Genomic DNA, 20,796 nt, shown 5'->3' with positions numbered 1-20,796 from the left:
CAGTGGTGACAGCTCAAATTTCCCTTATCTCAAATAATCAATTTTGTCCTGATAACATGATTTGCTTTAACCACAAAGCATTACAGTGCTATTGATGACTTTATTTGCAGTTTAAAAAGAGAGTAACCGAGCAAGAATTCATCCTCATTTATAAACATATGTTTCCAAGGGCTTTTGATCTAAATTCTGAATTTAAATATAACATAAAATATCCAGCATATCAGTGATGATAATGCACTTAGGAGGGAGATTAAAATAGAAAGGTATTAGAGAGAAGAAATACTTAGCTTTACCATCAGCACTGCCACAAACCATTATCACCTATGGTAGAGGTATTCAACCTATTTTTGCCTCACCTGTTCCAAGGATAACTGAAAGCACTGAGGCCTACTCTCACTAAAGTTTCCATGAGGTTGAGTTTCTTTTATTTTATGACTTCATTGTATTCGCAAGCTGGAAAGTAACTACAATCCTCTCAACCTATATTATAAGCAACCTTAGTCTTTGTATTAAATTATTTTTGCCAAAATAACTGACTTACTGTTTTCTGAATATGAACTTTGTATTATTTTAAATAAAAACACCTTTAATGCTAATGAATTAAAATACATACAACAGTTAAAAGAACTAAAGGAGCGGGAGTGCAGTAGAGAACAATGGAGAGAAGGAGGGAAAGAATGCAAGAGATGAACAGCACAGAAATGCCATCCTGACTTCAGCACTTCTCCTAAGTTGTTAACGGAACCCATCAACTCACTTATACTTTCCAGTACCTCCATGATGATAAAAATAAGAAGAAGAACATGGGGGACAGGCACTGGTGGCTCACACCTACAATCCTAACTCTACATGAGGCTGAGATCTGAGGATCACAGTTTGATGCCAGACTAGGTAGGAAAGCATATGAGACTTTTATCTCCAATTAACTACTGTACAAAGGCAGAAATGGAGCTCTGGCTTAAGTCGTAGAGTGTGAGCCTTGAGCAAAAAAGTTCATAAACAGTACCTAGACCCTAAATTCAAGCCCTAAGACTGGAACAAAAAATTAAATAAGTAAATAACAGGGCTGGGCATGTGGATCAGTGGTAGAGTGCTTGTTTAGCATGCATGAAGCCCTAAGTTCGATTCCTCAGTACCACATAAATAGAAAAAAAAAAAAAAGAAGTAAATAACAACATGATCAATGTTTTCTCAAAGACCTCCACAAAATTTGAAATAGACCTTTGTACATTAGTTAGATTTAAATCTTTTCTTGTTGTTTTTTTTCAAATTTTTATTATCAAACTGATGTACAGAGAGGTTACAGTTTCATACGTTAGGCATTGGATACATTTCTTGTACTGTTTGTTACCTTGTCCCTCATACCCCCCTCCCTCCTCTCCCTTTCCCTTCCCCCCCCCCTCCACGGAGGTGTTCAGTTCACTTACACCAAACAGTTTTGCAAGTATTGCTTTTGTAGTTGTTTGTCTTTTTTTACCCTGTGTCTGTCAAATTTGGTATTCGCTTTCAATTTCCTACTTCCAATACCAGTATACACAGTTTCCAATATACTCAGATAAGATTACAGAGATAGTGTAGGTACAACCACAGGTAGGTGATACAAGAACCTCATCAATAATAGAAGCTACAGATATACATGGGACGTTGAAAGTAGTTACAACTGTGATATAACAATTGTCTCCAGAACATGGAGTTCATTTCACTTAGCATCATCTTAGGTGTTCATAAGGGTATCGCAATTGGGCCTTGTGATGCTCTGCTATGACTTGCCTAAACCTGTACTAATTATTCCCAATAAGGAAGACCATAGAGTCCACGATTCTTTGGGTCTGGCTCACTTCACTTAGTATAATTTTTTCCAAGTCCTTCCATTTCCTTACAAATGGGACAATATCATTGTTTCTGATAGAGGCATAACATTCCATTGTGTATATGTACCACATTTTCCTGATCCATTCATCTACTGAGGGGCATCTGGGTTGGTTCCAGATTCTCGCTATGACAAATTGTGCTGCGATGAACATTGTTGTGCTGGTGGCATTACTGTGATTTTGTTTGTGGTCTTTTGGATAGATACCCAAAAGTGGGGCTGCTGGATCATAGGGGAGTTCTATATTTAGCCTTCTGAGGAATCTCCATACTGCTTGCCAGAGTGGCTGAACCAGTTTACATTCCCACCAACAATGAAGTAGTGTTCCCTTTTGGCCACATCCCCTCCAATAATTGTTATTGTTAGTTTTCTTGATATATGACATTCTTACTGGGGTAAGATGGAATCTCAATGTTGTTTTGATTTGCATTTCTGTTATGGCCAGTGATGTAGAGCATTTTTTCACATGTCTCTTGGCCATTCTCATTTCCTCATCAGAGAAGTCTCTTTGTAAGTCTTTAGCCCACTTGATGAGGGGACTATTGGTTCTTTGTGGTTTTGTTTTGGAAGAAGGTAATTTTTTTAGTTCTGCATATATTTTAGATATGAGGCCTTTGTCTGTTGAATGTCCGGTAAAGATCTTCTCCCAGTCTGTGGGCTTTCTGTTTATCTTGCGAGCTATGTCCTTTGCCGTGCAGAAGCTCTGCAGTTTGATGCAGTCCCATCTGTCCAACCTTTCTTTGATTTGTAGCCTTTCTGGGTCTTTGTTAAGGAAGTTCCGTCCTGCGCCAAGGAGCCCAAGTGTTTCTCCTACTCCTTCCTTTAGTGTTTTCAGGGTGTCTGTTTTGCTCTCCAGGTCTTTAATCCATTTGGAATTGATTTTTGTGCAAGGTGATATATAAGGATCTAGTTTTAGTTTGTTACATGTGTTGAGCCAGTTTTGCCAGCACCACTTGTTAAAGAGGCTATCTTTCTTCCATACTATTGTTTTAGCTCCTTTATCAAAGATTAAGTAGGCATAGTTCTGTGGGTTCATTTCTGGGTCTTCAATTCTGTTCCATTGGTCTTCAGGCCTGTTCCAGTGCCAATACCAAGCTGTTTTTATTACTATAGCTTTATAATACAGCTTGAAGTTGGGTATTGTAATTCCTCCAGCACTGTTCTTTCTGCTTAGGAGTGTTTTTGCTATTCTAGGTCTTTTATTGTTCCATATGAATTTCTGTATTGCTTCCTCGATTTCATTAAAAAATTGTGTTGGGATATTAATGGGTGTTGCATTGAATTTGTAGATAGCCTTTGGCAATATTGCCATTTTGATTATATTAATCCTCCCAATCCAGGAGCATGGGAGGTTTTTCCATTTCCTTAGTTCTGACTTAATTTCGTTTTTCAAGCTTTTAAAGTTCTCATCAAAGAGGTCTTTCACTTCTTTGGTTAAGGTTATTCCTAGGTATTTTATGTTTTGGGGGGCTATTGCAAAAGGAGTTGCTTTCCTGATTTCAGCCTCGGTCTTCAGGAGATTTAAATCTTTAGCTATACTGCCAAAGGTTCTTCATTTCTGAGGTAAAGAACTTGTTTCCCTCTACCAAAACAGACAAAACTTGCCTTTTAAATTTTTCTAATGACCTCTCTCATATCTTAACACATTCATCACAGACTAGGGAAAGGCAGAATTTACTCATACAAACAACTTTCTGAATTAGGTATCTATTTCAAATTAAATCCTTGCCAAAGTGCTTTTCATTTTTGCATTCTTTTCAAGATTAAAAGTATAAAGTCAAATTTTCCCCTTAAAGTCAATTACTGAAGTATTTTACTCACCATGAATATTGTTCTTTTTTTTTCAAATTTTTATTATCAAACTGATATACAGAGAGGTTACAGTTTCATACGTTTGGCATTGGATATATTTCTTGTACTGTTTGTTACCCTGTCTCACCATGAATATTGTTCTGAAGCAGTATCCCTAATGGAGAGTCAGGTACTAACTGTTCGTAAACCGTTAAATGTTCTTTGCAACCAAAGATTGTTAGCTCCTCAATGAAAATGCTTTCAATGAACTCTAAAAGGTTTGTTGTATTGAACACATGAACTGTATGACAGAGCATATTTTGTTTTTTAATAACTCTACCATTTTCTTAGTAGATGATGCAGAACCAATTATAGCCATTATAATAATTTAATGGTAAAAAACTAATGACAAGTCGGTTGTAATAGCCTGACCAATTTTCTATAGTTTATAAAGCCAGATTAAATGATTGTCTTTACCATTTTCAAGTGTGTATCCACATTTTTCATAAGGTGGCCCAGACTGCTAAATTGTTTTAATATCTCAATGTTTCACTAGATCTTTAACTGCTAGAGGTATCAGTAAATAACAAATATGGAAAATCATTATCAGTAACAAATATAAAATTTTTGTGTCAAATTCAAGATCATTATACTCATATAATGGCATTAATTAAGTGTAATTTCCAGAGTCATTCTTCATAAAGAAATAAATAATGGATTTATTTACAATTAGCAACACTGACAAGCCAGGTATTTCCTATGTATGAAAGTATTCCAGAGATGAGGACTTTACTATTAGTAAATACCACTAGTGTGGTTGCAAAGTAATCTGTCACATACACATTTATAAGAAGATCTGTCCAGAAAAAAATCCACACAATCATTTCTATATGAAAAAAACAGCCCTTAAAAATATTCAACATCCACTTATAACAAGTTTCAGCAAAATGGGAATAAACAGGAAGTTCCTAAATAATAAAGAACAACTACAAAAATTCTATAGCTCCCATCCCAGAATGAATGGTAATAAAACTAAATACTTTTTCTTTAAGCAACACATAATTTATGTCCATACTTATCAGTCTTCTTCAAAATTATAATGGAAACCCTACTTAATGCAGTAAAAAGATAAGTGAATAAAAGTATACAATTGAGAAGGAAGAAATATGACTCTGTCTGTTGAAAGATGCTATGGTTGCCTATTTTAAAACATCCAATATATCAATGAAAGCCTTCTGTAAATAATGCGCAACTATAGCATGTCTGCAAAATATAAAACATATGCCGAGGTCAGTTACTCTCCTATACACTGGGAGTGGACAATTAAATTTGCAAATTAAAACAATTAATTTACAAATTAAAATATCACCTCTTGAAATGGAAATGTTATTAAACTTGACAAAATATGTACAAGATTTGCAAGAGGGAAATGCTAAAATTTTTATGAAAGAAATTTTTAAAGGCTACATAACAGTAAGTAACTGTGCCAAGTTCATAGATAGATTGCATTTATTTTAAATAATTGTTATTTTCAATTTTATCTATCATTTAATACATTCCCAAACAAGATCCCCAAAGTTGCATTATGTATATTAACAAACTGATTCTAAGTTTAGGTTAAAAAGCTAAAATTTCAGAAGAATCAACACAAAATGTACTAATAGAGAACAAAGACAGATGATTAACACTATCTGACTTTGAAGCTAATTATAAGGCTACAGTAACCAAGATATTGTGATATTGACTAAAGGAGACATAAATAGATCAATGCAACAGAATAGAGTCTCAAGTTAAACTAACACAACTGATCTTTGGCAAGGACGCCAATAAAGTGAGAACTAACTTCTCAATAAATGGTGCTGTAACAAACAGAAATCCATATGCTAAAAACAGAAAAAAAATATAGAATTTATCTATTTTACACATGTTAATCTAAAATGGATCATGGATATAAATATAAAGTGCATAACTAAATGATTCTATAATTAATGTGGAAGAAAAGCTATGTGACTTTGTATTTGCAATAAATTTTTAGACAGCCATAAATGCAAGACAAGGAGAAAAAAATGTCAGGTTGTATTTCATTCAAATAAAAAAAAAAGCTAATAAGAGACCATGAAGCTAATAAGAGACTATAACAAAAATATATACTCAATAATTTTATTTTAAAAATTTATAAGTGGACAAAAACTAAATGTATGTCAGCCTAAATAAGATACATAGACAGCAAATATACAAAAATGCTCAGAATCATATTTGTCATCAGAAAAGTACTAAGTCATAAAACAATATGAATGAAATCTCAAACAAAATAAAAATGGCATTGAGAATATGGGACAACAGGAATTCTCATTGCTGGAGGAAAGGCCAAACAACAACCACTTTGAAAGCAATTACTAGTTTCTTTAAAAAAAAAACAACAACATATATTTCAGTATATTATCCAGTAATCTATCTCTGCAAAGAATACAATAATTTCTATCCAAAAAAATCTACATAGGAATGCTTATGGAAATTTTATTCATCATGGGCAGGTAATGGAGGCCCCAAAACTGTCCATCAGACGATGGATAATCATAATATAGAACACCAGACAATGGAATATTGGTCAAAGAAAGCAATGGGGTAATCAATCTATCAGAAAACACAAAGGAAAATTATATGACCAATAAGTAAAAGAATCTATTTTGAAAAGCTACATACTGTGTGACTCAAAGTATACAATACTTATAAGACAATAAAAGTAAGAGAACAGTAAAAAGATTATAGAGATTTTAGCAATAACAATTCTGACAAACCATGAATGTGTTTTTTCCATATTCAGGTACCTTCTACAATTTCTTCATTGCTTTATAGTTTCATTGTAGAGGTTTTAACATATTGAGTTAAATTAATGGTTGGGGACCAAAAGCAATAAAGATTCACTTTTTACTAAGATTTCATTGACATTCTTCAAAGAAATAGGAGGGAAAATCCTGAAATTCACATAGAAACACAAAAGATTCCGACACAAAAAGATTCCAAGTAGCCAAAGCAATCCTAAGTAAAAATATCAATGTTGAAGTATCCTAATGCCCAGTTTCAAATAGTAGATATCTACAAGTAACAAAACACCATATTATTTGAACAAAATCAAACACATTCATCAATGGAATAGAAAACTCCAAAATAACATACAATTTTTCTGTAATTTTATGCTGTATAGTATTATACTTAAATATAAATTTTTCCTTCATCATGTAATTGTAAATAATTTCCCTGTAATCCAAATCACCATTAATCTTCTAGAGTTTGGGGTTCTTACAGCTAATTTTGTATATAAAGATGTTTAAATCAATAAACTGTTACTGAAGCAATATCATGACATCTAGGCCAGCACCAGCACTTTTTAAATGTAACTTCCAGTAATTAGAAACACAAAGCAGCACTTTGCTTTTACAAGGTGAATATTATCTTCTCCATTTTCCCCAGTAAATTAGAGAAATTGATTTTTTTTACATTTTACTGACAACGGCTACTCAAAATGAGATGTATTTCAGATTCATGATAATTAAGTTTGAGTTATTATATTAGTCAATTATCATAGAGTTAATGTTTTCCAGTACAGAAAATCGACTCACAAGATACTGACTCAGGAGGTGGCTGGTTGGTGTATGCTAGTCCTCAAAGCAAAAACTTCAAATACCTTGAGGAACTCAGGACTAATCTAAGACAGGCCAAGAGGAGGTGATATGTATACGTGCATATTTGAAAACCAAGGATCCTTTGTGATACATAAAAATTACATAAAGCTGAAAGAGAAAGTCTACTCCCACATCCAATAGCATAAACCAGTGTTGAGGAAACAGTCATCTAATACGTGTCTCTATCTCATATGTGGTAAGTAGACAGATCACTGTAAATATGAGGGAGTTCAGATCCTCGCATGAGTTTAACCAACCAGAATTGCCATAGGTAGCATCCACTTCTATTTGTGGCTATTAAATTGTAGGATCCCATTAGTGTTTTTTCTTCCAACTTGCTCTAGAGTTAAGGAATAAATGTGCAAAATAGAAAAAAGAAAGATCAAACTTCACCAAAATTGAGAGTCAGGGGGAAAAAAATGTGAGTTCAGACCCATTCTTCTTCAAAAGTAGAATCATTGAATGTGGACATTAACAGGTCAATATCGTTTGCCCCAGAAACGACTGGGTCAGCATCACTGACAGCATCAGTGAGATGAAGCATTGCTGCATGAGTGCCACCATCCAGTCAGAATGTCAGTAGTTCAACAAAGGCAAACCAAGGACCACATTAACCTGAGGGAAGCCGAGGGCATCATGTGTCCAACTGAGTAGTGCCAGGAGAAAGGGCCAAAGATGTGCTTTGGTATTTCTCAGCAGATTCGTTTTAGATTAGGAGAATCATTTCTAACTTCCTGAAGAAGAAAATCTAATGGCTTTGCTGTTGAGAATTCACAACCAAGCTTATTTGCCTTCCAACAGTTATTAGCTGTTACCTTCTAACAATGATTCTAAGCCAACTATGAGGAAGCTATGTGGCCTAATAAACCTTATTTGACATTTTAGGAGACATAAACATTAAAGTATAAATTATTATTTTAAAAGTGGTGACAAAAATTTTATTATTCACAAAACACTTTGTGCTTACAAAACATTCAAGCTGAAATGCTAGAAATAATGAAATTGATGCATTGCGGCTAGAACAACAGAAAAGAAAATAGCATTTTCTTTCGACACAATTTTTTGTTTGTGGCCTTTATTGATTAAGCTGAATACTTCTGATGAAAAGTATGCTTTGGTAATAAAAAAAAAGGGATGGCTTAGAAAACATGTTTTAGTATATTGAAACACAAAACAAAATGCCTGTGCATTTAACATATTGCATTAAAATAACACTATACCAGAGAAAAAGTAAGTTAAAGAGGCAGATCACTGTTGTCTTTCCACTATCTCTATTTTGGGTATAGTTACATTCAAATCATCATCAGTGACGTTGGAAAACGCCATAATTCTTTTACTACTGTGTCACTTGTCAATGTAAAATAACGCATGTAAATTTCCTGGTTTTGAAATGATGCCAGCTAGATTATTGTTAACTCCAAAGTACATACACAGAATAGCAATGTTAGCACATAAAAAGGTTTACAGTCAAGACAGCTGGCATAGCCCTGACTGCATTTCTGCATCACGTATGGTATGGACTGTGATTCTCTACTCTTGCTTGAAGAAGTAATCTTTTCTTAAAAACAATGATTTGTAAATATCTTTTTCTCTGAAGGGTTGCTTACAATTTCCCTTGAGAATGTTATGAAAACCATCCCTGAATAGATATGCATTTACGTAAACATACAAGTTCTGCATCCTTGAAAGCATTTCATGATTCCATGAAAATTATCTATAACATATAATCACCCTGTAGTTACCTTCATTTATCTTCAAGATACAAATATCCACTCAGTTCTAACAATAACTACCTACACTATTAGCCTGGAATCTTGTCAACACAACTGGGAGCATATTTTACCTGAGACAGAAGTCCCAAGGCTTACTACAATAGACTAAGTAAATAGAATTTTCCAGGATAAAATTTAACAAATCTCTCAAAACTTAGTAACTTAGGAAGTTTAAGAAAATAATAATGGTTTCAGTAAGCAGAAAGGAAGAAGTAAAGTAAGTCCTTGGAGAGCTAAACACCTTTTTTTTTTAAGAATGCCAAGTGACAGGTAGCTTCTAAGCACTCACTTGGGGTTATTATTATACCCTTTACAACTGAGGTGCAAAACCCGGCGATTTCTTAAAGCAAAAGTGTAAACCATGTTTCCAGAGGATATTAAATACAGTCCAACAAATGTTAAAGCAAAGATATAAAGTTTGATTTTTAAGCACAATTTTAGTCATATTTTTAAATCAGTACCTAATAAACCAAAATTTTGTGCACATATCTCAACACTTATAAACAAACTTGAGAGGGACCTCTAACACATATCAATAGAACATATATTTAAATTGTGTTTTGTCATACTTTATTAGAAATTTATCAAAAATATGAAAAAAACAATATTTGAAATCTTTCAAAAAGAAAGCCTGAGTTTTACTTGATTTATATTAGTATAGAACATTATAAATTGACTAAGATATCTTCAATTCTACCCAAAATCTTTCAGAGAAACATTTAATGCTAACTTGCAACCAAATATTAAACTAAAAATTGGATTTTAGCCAGGCCTCAGTAGAGGCTGAGATCTGAGGACCACATACATATTTGTGTATGCATGTGTATATATATACATATATATATATATATATATATATACATTTTCTTTAGCCATTTACCTACTGATAGGCATCACAGCTGATTTCATGACTTCACCTTCACCTTTACGGAAGGTCCTAAAGCCTTGTAAATATATTTTCGTGGCTTCCATCTTTTTGAACGCTAGTAAGATTCTAACAAATCCTCCAAACTAATCTGACATCTAATAATAAAATTAGTTCTGCTTAATCAATAAACATTGGCCATAATTATTTAATGAAAAAAATAACCAACAACTAAAATATCAATGATCAATAACTAAAACATGAATTTTTGTATTTTTTCTTTTCTTTATTTCCTGATGATATACCACAAATCTACCGTTCACTGAATATTGAATAATTATGTAGGTACCTTTTAAATAAAGTTGAAAATATACATTCAATGAAGTTTGCTACTAACTCCAAAAGCAACACTCCTCTTCTTTTATACTCAAAATTAACCATTAAAGTAATTGCTGCAACCATTGTAAGTATTTCATTTTCAATGTTTAGCAATGTAGGAATAGACTTATTTCATTCTAATTTTCAGAAAGGCCTTAAAGAGTTATAAAAACATAATGTCTAAAACCCTGCAGTTTTCTGAAGCCCTCTTTCTCGCACTCTAAAGTCTCAGAAATTAGGAGACACATGTTTCTTGTGAATCAAAACTGTAACACCTGCATTTGGTAATATAAAACACAAATATTCAACTCTATTGGATCCGTAAACTGTCCTGAGTCGCTCTAATAAATTCAAAATTGCAATAAATATTCAATTTCAGTACATATATATGTTTAAAATGTTTTTAGGAATGTAAATAAAATTTGTGTAAATAAATACTATACAGGAATTTTATAAAATAAACTACGGAAATTAATTAAGTTTTCAATAATTCTTTTTTTTTTTTTTTTTTGTCTGTTGTAGGGCTTGAACTCAGAGCCTGGGCCTTGTCCCTGAGGTCTTTTTACTCAAGGCTAGTAGTGCTCTACCTCTTGAGCAACAGAGCCACTTCCAGTTTTTGAGTGGTTAATTTGAGATAAGAGTCTCACAGGGATTTTTTTGCCCAGGCTGGCTTTTGAACCACAATTCTCAGATCTCAGGATTACAGGTGTGAGCCGCTGACACCCAGCTTAAGACTCTATCTTCAAAATATCTTCCTTAAGTAAAAAAATTTAATTAATCAATAGTATGAGTAAGACATTTGGAAAGAAGTTAATGGACATACTGTCAGTACTTTCTACAAATCAACTTTCTCTTATGCTATTGATGTAAGAGTTACATTATTGACAAACCTCATATGTTGTTGGGCCAGGAGAGTCCTCTCTGGCATCTTCAAAACGCTTCGGTACTTTAACAAATAAGGGAATGGGACAAGATTTCTTTAAATCAGGATTGTATTCTCCAGGCCCTAAGGGAAAAGAATGCAGAAAACGTAATTTAAGTATGTTTTCAAAATTATTGATTTGGTCACATAAATTTTCCTCTGACACTTATGTTCATAATATGTCATATAAGCCACAATCTCTGAATGTTTTTAAAATCATTCCATTCAGTGGTTTGAAATATAAGCAGAATATGAGGATAGCTATTTTCATGATCATGAAATGTACTATACCAATAACTTCTATACCAATAACCGAGAAAATGATACTTCTTAATGTACATTCCCAAGGAAGCATTGATGGATTCATATAAATCATTTTAATTCATTTGCTCCATTATTATAGAATGTCCTAAAAGTTTAAAATAGAAGATGACATTTAGGTTCTAGGCCAATCATTCCAATATCAATTAAATTGATGCTACAGATATCCCATTACAAAGCACTTGGAGGAAGCTAATGTGTTCTGAGCGACCAACTGACAAGTCATGTATTTTAGCTAATGTAATCTTTCTATAAAATAGTAACACACATGATATTAGAATCATATAATTTATAATTAGATGAAAAGGGATGATGCATATACATGTATACACAATATATTAACAGACTTTCACACACAAATCAAACTATGTATGACAAATTTCATTCATGAGTGCAATTTAAAAAAAAATGAGAAAACAGATTATCATCTTAGATCATTTATTCCAATCAAATGAAAACTGTACCTTCATCTAGGTGCCAGCAGTTCACACCTGTAATCCTAGTTACTCAGAAGATCTGAGATCTGAACAATGGAGGTACAAAGCCAACATGAACACAAAAAATCTACAAGTCTCCATCTCCAATTAACCAGCAAAATTCTGAGTGTCCCAAGTGGTAAAGTACTAGCTGAGCAAGCAAGCCAAGAAAGAGTGTGAAACTCTGAGTTTCAGCCATGGTACTGACACAGAAAAAAAGAAAAAAATATTATACCTATAACCATAAAGATTTATAAAGGCAACTACAATAGTAGGGTTATTATCTAAATATGATTGTGATGGTAAATTCTTTTTTTTTTTTTTTGGCCAGTCCCGGGGCTTGGGACTCAGGGACTGAGCACTGTCTCTGGCTTGCTCAAGGCTACCACTCTATCTCTTGAGCCACAGTGCCACTTCTGGCTTTTTCTGTTTTTGTGGTGCTGAGCAATCAAACCCAGGGCTTCATAAATGCTAGGCAAGCACTCTATCGCTAAGCCACATTCCCAGCCCAGTAAATTCCATTTTTAACTATGAAGAAATAAAGTAGTCTATCCTCTGCCCCTTGCTATCATGCTATAGCAACTGATACACACATTCATTGTTATAACTTATTAACAAAAATTATTTCATGTAGTAGGTTTCCTTATATTAGAATTCCTTTGAGGAGTATTAAGTGAGGCAAAATTTCTATTCACATGCATCTTGCTACAATTTAGAACTTAGTCTATGAGAAGCTTTTTTATTTAATTTTATTATCAAGGTGATGTACAGAGGGGTTACAATTATATATGTAAGGTAGTATGTTTCTTGTCAAACTTGTTATCTCCTCTCTCATTTTTCTCCCACCTTCCCTCCTCTCCAAACCCTCCTCCCAATTAACAGTTAATTTCCAATGTATTGTCTTCAGAGTATTGCTGCTGCATTGGTTCACCCTTTATTCTATGTCTCACCAGTTTGGTATTCCCCTTTCCTTCCCTAATTCAGATAAGTGTGTATACAATACCCAGGGTACCAAAATCAAATACAGTGACAACGGGATAAACCATAGGAAAGAAAAAAAAAGGATAAAGAAATCATTTCACATAATACTATAAAATAACAACAATGAGAGTAGTTTTAAAGCTTTATTCCACTTAACCTTAAAATATATTTTCAATTATGAGCACTACTGTTTCTGTGATACAGGTCAAAGACTTACATTGCTTCATCAGTTTTGATTCACAGCTGGAGTATGCAGAACCTATCTCCTATTTATACTCCAAATGCCACATTTTAATCATGGGTTATGATAGAAGACAACTTCTCATTCCAAATCAAACACCTATGAAAAGTCTGCCTGAATCATGAGTGGTATATAATGGGAAATTCAAGAGCAGGTGATTCTTATAATTACATATTTTCCAGCCCTATGCCAACTCACTCTCTATGAAATGTCACCTCATGCTACAGGGCAAAAACAGAAGGAACAGGAACAATGAGTGGTTTAAAATAAAAATCTTTGCTTCTTTCCTCCACCATGATCATTCTGTTACATTAGAGTGGACTCAGAAATAGCTACTTCTAGAAATAAATCTGAAAAATCTCAGACTAAAGAAATGACTGTCTTCACAATGAGCTAATATTCACAGGTCATGTGAGAATTCTTCCTTAGCAGTACTGAGCTTTGTTTTCAAGCAGACAGAAATCTACTGAAAAGTAAATATCCCATATGCAAGCATATCTATAGTGCTGGAAAAGCATTTAGGAATTTTTTTAAAGGAATGACTTTAAAATGCAATCTAGAAAGTTAATATTTTTACAGAACACATAGTCACACTGATTTTATTCTTCAGCTTTACAAATGAAGTGATAAAAAAGATCAGTACAGAAAGACACATCACAAAGGTCAGGGCCACCTGTGTAAGTTTAAGGTTCTTCTATTGCTTCTAAGACTACATTTCATTGAATGACAATTCATGATCACAGAATTATAGTCTATGAAACTGAACTTATAGGTAATGATGAAAAAATGGAGTTCAAAACGACATTATTTTAACCAAACTTCCATGTATTATCTTACCATCCTATGAACTTCTTTCTCCAAAAACAAAATGGTCTTAGATATTTTTAAGAAATAAAGGATTTTTTCCTTACATACTTCTTTAAATGTTTAAGTGTTAGATTCTTTTGTATCTTAAAGTTACCACAGAATGTCCGGGAATTATTACCAGCATAGCCCCCAAAAATGGACTATTGCAATGTACTCCAAAGTAAGTGGACTGTGAAACATATGTTATAATTTACATAACCATTCACCTGATGAAACATGTGTTCCTAGCACAGATTAAGCTATGGAGCTGTCGTTACTATGACATACAAATACAAAAGCAAGTGGATTTGGCTTGAATGAAATATCGCCTCTGGAGGTAATGTTTATCGATGCATACTTATTGTGATTATTATTTTCTCAACTTCTTAAAAACTACAAGTCTTTCAGTTCCAGTGTAAGATTGTAACGAATGGGGGTGGATGAGCAGAACACAGAGACTAGGTTTAGGGTACTGAAAGTTATCTTTATGAGACTATAGCTGCTGAAAACACTAGCACCGCTCTACAGGATGTACAGCATCAGCAAAAGCGAACCTAAAGACAACTATGGAGGTTAGGTAAATGCAATGTATAGTGGGCTTATCAGTGACAGCCAAGATCCCTATCTGTGAGGGACAAAGATTGTGATAAAGACTATGTCTGTGACAGAACATGGAGTACATTGGAAATCTCTGTGAATCTAACCCTTCTCTGAGAAAAACTCAATTTTAGAGCACTATCTAGGTGTGTGAAGGTGGGGGTACCTGAAATATGGCAGATTCAGGGGAGAACTCAAAGGGTGTAAGTCTGTAGAAAGGCTAACTCACAGTCTGACATAAAAAGCACCAGGAAAGGCATACTTGTCAAGGAGAGGGTGGAGATGAATGAAGAGAGGAAGAGGAGGATGTAGTGATAAAATTCAATGCATATCCAACAAAACTAAGAATGATGATTCAGGGAAGGGTGGGTTGGGAGGGATGGGTAACAAAACTGAAAGGGGTGACATCGATCGAAACACATTACATTCATAAAAATGCTTTGTTGAATGGCAACTCCTGTGTACAGCTTCTTTAAGATAATAATATTTTTAATTTTTTAAGGTAACTGAGTGAAATTTCAAAGCCTTATTTTGACTCTATGATTTTAGCAAATATGTATATTACTTCACATTGCCTCCTTAATCCCTAGAGCATCCAAAAACATCCAATTTGCTTATAAAATATTACTTTTGTTAAGTGAAAACTTTTTTTCTAAAAGGTGAGTTGGGATCTAGGAGATGGAATAAGTTAAAGCACAACAGATAGATATAGAGATCTTTTTTACTTTGAATACTAATTCATTAGGGAACCAAAGTGAATTTTATTTGTGCTTTGCAGCTATGTTTTTACAAGTTGTAAGAAGGGCACATGAAACCTAAAAAGCAAGTTGCCTTCGAGCTTCCTTCGCACTTCTAGGTGTCTGGTCAAGGTTGCCACACTACTGTTCCCTGTGCCTGTTCTAAATAACAAGGAAAAGCATCTTGTGCTGAACGCTGTTTCCATTGACTACAGCCCTCCACCCCATCTTTTGGGGAAGACTGCCTCTCCGTGGTAGAACTCGACATTTCATGTTCTCTGAGGGACCATTTTATGATATTTTTTTAAGCTGACAGGATAGATCTGCCTAATACTTAAAAGTACCCAGATTTAAGAACCATTTTTAGCCACTCCTTTTTAGATTCTTATAATAGGGCTTCAAACATCTTTCAACTCTCCCAAAGGAAGAGTCTCCATCACTTAGGCAAGTAAGCATAACAAGAGAGGAAAACGGTGGGCTGGGGATATAGCCTAGTGGCAAGGATGCCTGCCTTGGATACACGAAGCCCTAGGTTCGATTCCCCAGCACCACATATACAGAAAACGGCCAGAAGCGGTGCTGTGGCTCAGGTGGCAGAGTGCTAGCCTTGAGCGGGAAGAAGCCAGGGACGGTGCTAGGGCCCTGAGTCCAAGGCCCAGGACTGGCCAAAAAAAAAAAAAAGAGAGGAAAACGGAACAAGTAATAGAAATCAAGTAAAATAGAATTGCTCAAATAGAATGCTCATGTTTGCTGTCCCTTTTGGAAGCTGAAGTCATTATTCAATTTACAGCGAGTGACCTCTGCTGGTCAGAAAGACACATTAACAGACAGTATACCTACCAGACAGCAGCAGTTATCTTAATTTCCTCAAAGAATTACTCCTACACACCGCATGTTTTAAAAATGATGCAGGCTATCCACTTATAAAACAAGAATTAAGGCACATACTATATATAATTTAAACAGCGAAAGTCAAGAAGAAAAAATCAAATGGCTATCTTTAAATTTATTGAATTATCTTCATTGATGGCCACCCTTGAAAAATCACCTCAAAAAGTCATCTTATTACAAAAACTTATTTAGGAAGGAAATATACTCTGTAATAAGTTTTTGAAAATATTTTATATTGCCAACCATATGTCAAGTGGAAATTAACATTTGTACACTTTTAAGTAAAATGAGCAATATTTCTCTCCATCATAAGCATGACTTGATTTTAAAAGCATATTCAGAAAGGGTTTATATAATTAAAGAATATCATCACATAAATGGCATTTGACTTCTCTAGAACAGCACATGCTACCTTATCAGAAATGACAAAACCTAATTAGAAGATTATAACTGGAGCACTATAGTAGACCTTTCAATAGCCAAAGTCATGATGTGTTTTTAAACCACTGATATACCAAAAAGCCTTAGTGAAAAATATGCAGACTTTCTCTTTCATTACCTTAGTAAAGGTCAAGACTTATGACTTGTAATATATCACTAAAACACCAAAAAAGTTCCTTACAAAAAATTGATGGAGAAAATTATTATAAGCCATGATTGCTTATTATTGTAAAATATCCTCTTCTTTATTTTTTTCTTTTTAACAATGTCCAGAGGGAAAAAAGAGAAACATATTTGGTCCTGCTTCAGCAAATGCTGAAATCTATTTATATGCAAATAAGCTACCCATTATTAGTATGAGAAGAGACTTGTGCATAAAGGAAGAAATAAATTATCACTAGAAGCCATTAATGAAATCTATTTCAAAACATAACATTTTACAAGAGCCCTCACTCATGTAATATTTGTTTAAGCCTCAAGGGGAAATGGTGAATTCTACACATAGATGAAACCTGATACTACATTATTTCCCATGCCAATTTGTTTTATAAAACACATTTATCCTTTCCTTAGAAATGATGAGTGGATCTCCAGTGAGTCTTTTTAGAGAACTTCATCTTTGAAATCAAAATCCCATGTGCTTATCACATAATTGCCAGAATTGGGGAAGGAAGGTGATTTTACGCTGTTATAATAAGTATTATTCCTTAAGGTTTAAAACACTAACATTCTTTTCACAAGCTCTAATAAGAGTAATGCACAAATAGATGACTTTTAAGAAAAAACATGACTCAGGGAAAAGGTGAACTTTCATAGAGGAAAAATAAGCCATATCAGTAAACCTATACAATAATTTCATGTCTTATCTCTTTTCCTTTGGGTTTTTTTTCTTGTTATCCAGTGGATATATTCCATGTTTGGTCCAGATCTGAGCTTCTGCCCATTTTAGACATAGGTATGTTTTCACCCTGTCATCTATCTATTCACCTTTTCTTAGAATTCTCAATGATTCAAATAGTTCACTTTGATGCAATCATTCTGACTTCGTCTTTTATTTTAAGCTTTTAAAATGTAGTAGCCTTCCTATACTCTTTGAATTGCATGGCATTCTATAACCATTTTTTCTAATAACTTGGCAGTTTTTACCTTTTGGTATTTCACAGTATTGGAGTTGGACTCAGGGCTTCATACGAGGCCCTGGATTCTACCACTTAAGCCCTAATTTCAGTTATTTTTTTAAATGATTCTTTATTTTTTTTGCCAAAGCCAGCCTAGACCAAGACCCTCCTGTTTATACTTCCCACATATCTAAGATGACAGGCACATACTACCACTAACCATTGGCTGAGACAGGGGTCTCATACATTAAAACTTGAATTTTGAAGCACTGAACAATCTCCTAAGTTTTTCCTGCAGAATGAACATTTACACAAAATGTTGGTTGCTATTCTGTGGCCAAATAAATTTGGGGAAAACATATGAAATGAGATTAAAACAAGCTTTATTATTGTAGATAATATTAAAAGACCATGGTATGGTAAATTATGCAAAAAAGTATAGTGCGTAAATTTCGAAAACATTTTTGATCACAGAATTCCTTTTTTTAGCTCAAACAACTGGGGTTTGTGTAGGATACTTAGTAAATTTTTCATTCCCAAGTCAGCCACATTTGTCACTCCGTTTCTCATGTGATTTCTAACACACTAACTCTAAAACTGTAATATTAGTCAGCCATGATACTTGCTAGAAATGACAAACAAAAGAAGCAGAGATATAATTACAACAAAGACATTTTCTACTGTTATGAAATTCAAAAAGTAAATTAAGGCTAAATAGTACACATCAAAAAGCCATTTATATAATCTTGGAGTTTGCATATTTTGAAACTGAACTCTCCTTGTTTGCATAATTAGTCATCTTTCACAAATGCACACTGTTACTAGTCAAACAACAGCCACATAAGTTCAGCTTGTAATGTATTCAGATAGCCATAAAGTATGAACCAATGGATTTTATCTCTAGTGAATGGCATTGTCTATAAATGGCCCAGCTTCAAGTAACTTATTTATTATATGAGCATGCAATGAATATAAAAATATATACTTATATGCTCTTTTCAACAAATCTCTCTTCTAACCAAAAATTAAAGGAAGAAAAGTATAAAGAAACACAATGGCTATGATAGAATCATATTATATACCTTCAAAGAATATATGAATAATCAGATAAATTAGAGATTTTTAATTTCTAGAAATTTATTTATAAATGGTGGTAAATATTTTAATTCTGTTGTTATTGTTATTAATTTTATTTATTGTTATTTCTTATGAGGCAAAAGTCACCTAAATAGATATAAATCATTTTATTTTAGTCTCAATAAAATCTACCCATAATAGTATTTTTCAATATGCAATTATCTTGACAACTTAATTACTCCTCTTTTGTATGGCCAGATCAGTTTATATAACATTCTTAACAGATATAATCTGGAAAAGCCATATTTGGCTCAGGAAAGAATGACGTTCAAATCTCAGCACATCTGTTGAAACAGTTAACTAACTCAAGCTGAGTTATGTATAGCAAAACCTCATTTAGAGTTATAAAAGCCTATTTGATAACTTTGAATAGACCTCTCAGCATATCCTACAGAACCATTCAATCAGTAATTAAGCTATGGAAAATATCATATTTTGTGATTCATATATGATTATGTGATTAATATCAATATCTAGGGAATACATTTAATAGCAAAAAAGCTAATTAAAAATGGACCAAAGGCCTGAATAAATAAACTGAAGACATGCAATCAATAGGTACGTGCAAAATGTTCATGATCATTGATTAAATACAAATATAATGTAATATCCTCTCTTACATATTAGGCTAGCTATTACCAAAGAGATTAAAGACACACCTTCTGAGGAGAAAGGAGGAGTCATGTGTACTGTTGGTAGGATGTATATTGGTGTACTCATTATTGAAAATGATGTAGGGATACTTCAAAAAACTTTAAGGTAGAACTACTGCAAAACCAGTTTCTGTTCTGATTTATTTACAAAGAAAACACAATCGGCACTTCATAGAGATATCTGAACATACTTGTTCAATTTGGAATTATTTACAGAGGAAAAAATAGGACAAAAATCTAAGCATCTGGGCTTTAGAACAATTTAACAAATGAATACCAGATGCAGAAACAAGATATTAAGAGGGGATGCGCTTGTAAGAGGAAGAAAGATGAATGAAAACAAGAACAGGGGACAAATACTCCCAGAATACATGATGTATATATGTAACAAAGGAAGTAGAAAATATGAGATGAGTCTCGGGGGCACAAGCCGATTGGATGAGGGAGAATGATAGAAAGGGTGACTCTGAACAGGAAGTATTAGACACTTAAATGGACACATTCAATTGTAACCTCCTTGGCACAACCTTTTGAAGTTCAGAACATTTTTAACTTTATAAAAGAGAGTCCAATGCCTAATGTTTGAAACTGTAACCTCTCTGTAATTCAGTTTGATAATAAGTATATATATATATATAAATAAAAATAAAAGAGTTGGTGAATGTGTGTGTGAATTAGGATTTCAAACAAAATAAGCAAGGCCCAATACTACATAATCTTTCTTTTAACCAGAATATATGAAAAAGTCCAAAGGAGTAAAAATTTATAGAAAAAGAACTCCAAATGATGAATAGCAGAGTAGAGGATAAAGGAGGAGGAAGAGAGGAGTGATCGGGGGAGATGGACATTGAAGGTAAAATGCTCTAATGATGCAGGATGAGTAAATCTGGAAGTCTAAGATAGCATGTTAAAACTATAGCTAATAATATCACATTGCATTCTGAAAGCTTAATGAGAGATTTTATAAGTGTTCTTATCACAAAAATATTCAACTATATAAATGGGAGATATCCTAACTAGATTGACTGTAGTAATGATCAAAGTATGTGGGCAGGTTGATAAAAGCTTCATATTGT

General features: G+C 33.5%; 1 protein-coding gene across 7 annotated transcripts in view; it reads right to left on the bottom strand.

Moving 5' to 3' along the window:
- Window positions 1–20,796, bottom strand: part of Stpg2 (sperm tail PG-rich repeat containing 2) — a 239,154-nt gene that overhangs the window by 109,807 nt on the left and 108,551 nt on the right. For 6 of the 7 annotated variants that reach the window (XM_048333474.1, XM_048333473.1, XM_048333480.1 and 3 more), the window contains one exon: window positions 11,250–11,365. In XM_048333474.1, coding sequence (XP_048189431.1) covers window positions 11,250–11,365 — 116 coding nt within the window. Of the gene's footprint in view, window positions 1–7,545; window positions 8,079–11,249; window positions 11,366–20,796 lie in introns of those variants that run through there. The other variant, XM_048333476.1, reaches the window with a different exon arrangement.

The sequence above is a fragment of the Perognathus longimembris genome, chromosome 24 (assembly GCF_023159225.1).
Source record: "Perognathus longimembris pacificus isolate PPM17 chromosome 24, ASM2315922v1, whole genome shotgun sequence".
Classification (NCBI taxonomy): domain Eukaryota; kingdom Metazoa; phylum Chordata; class Mammalia; order Rodentia; family Heteromyidae; genus Perognathus; species Perognathus longimembris.
The sequence above is the reverse complement of the archived record's forward strand: the minus strand, read 5'-3'. Positions and strand labels throughout refer to the sequence as shown.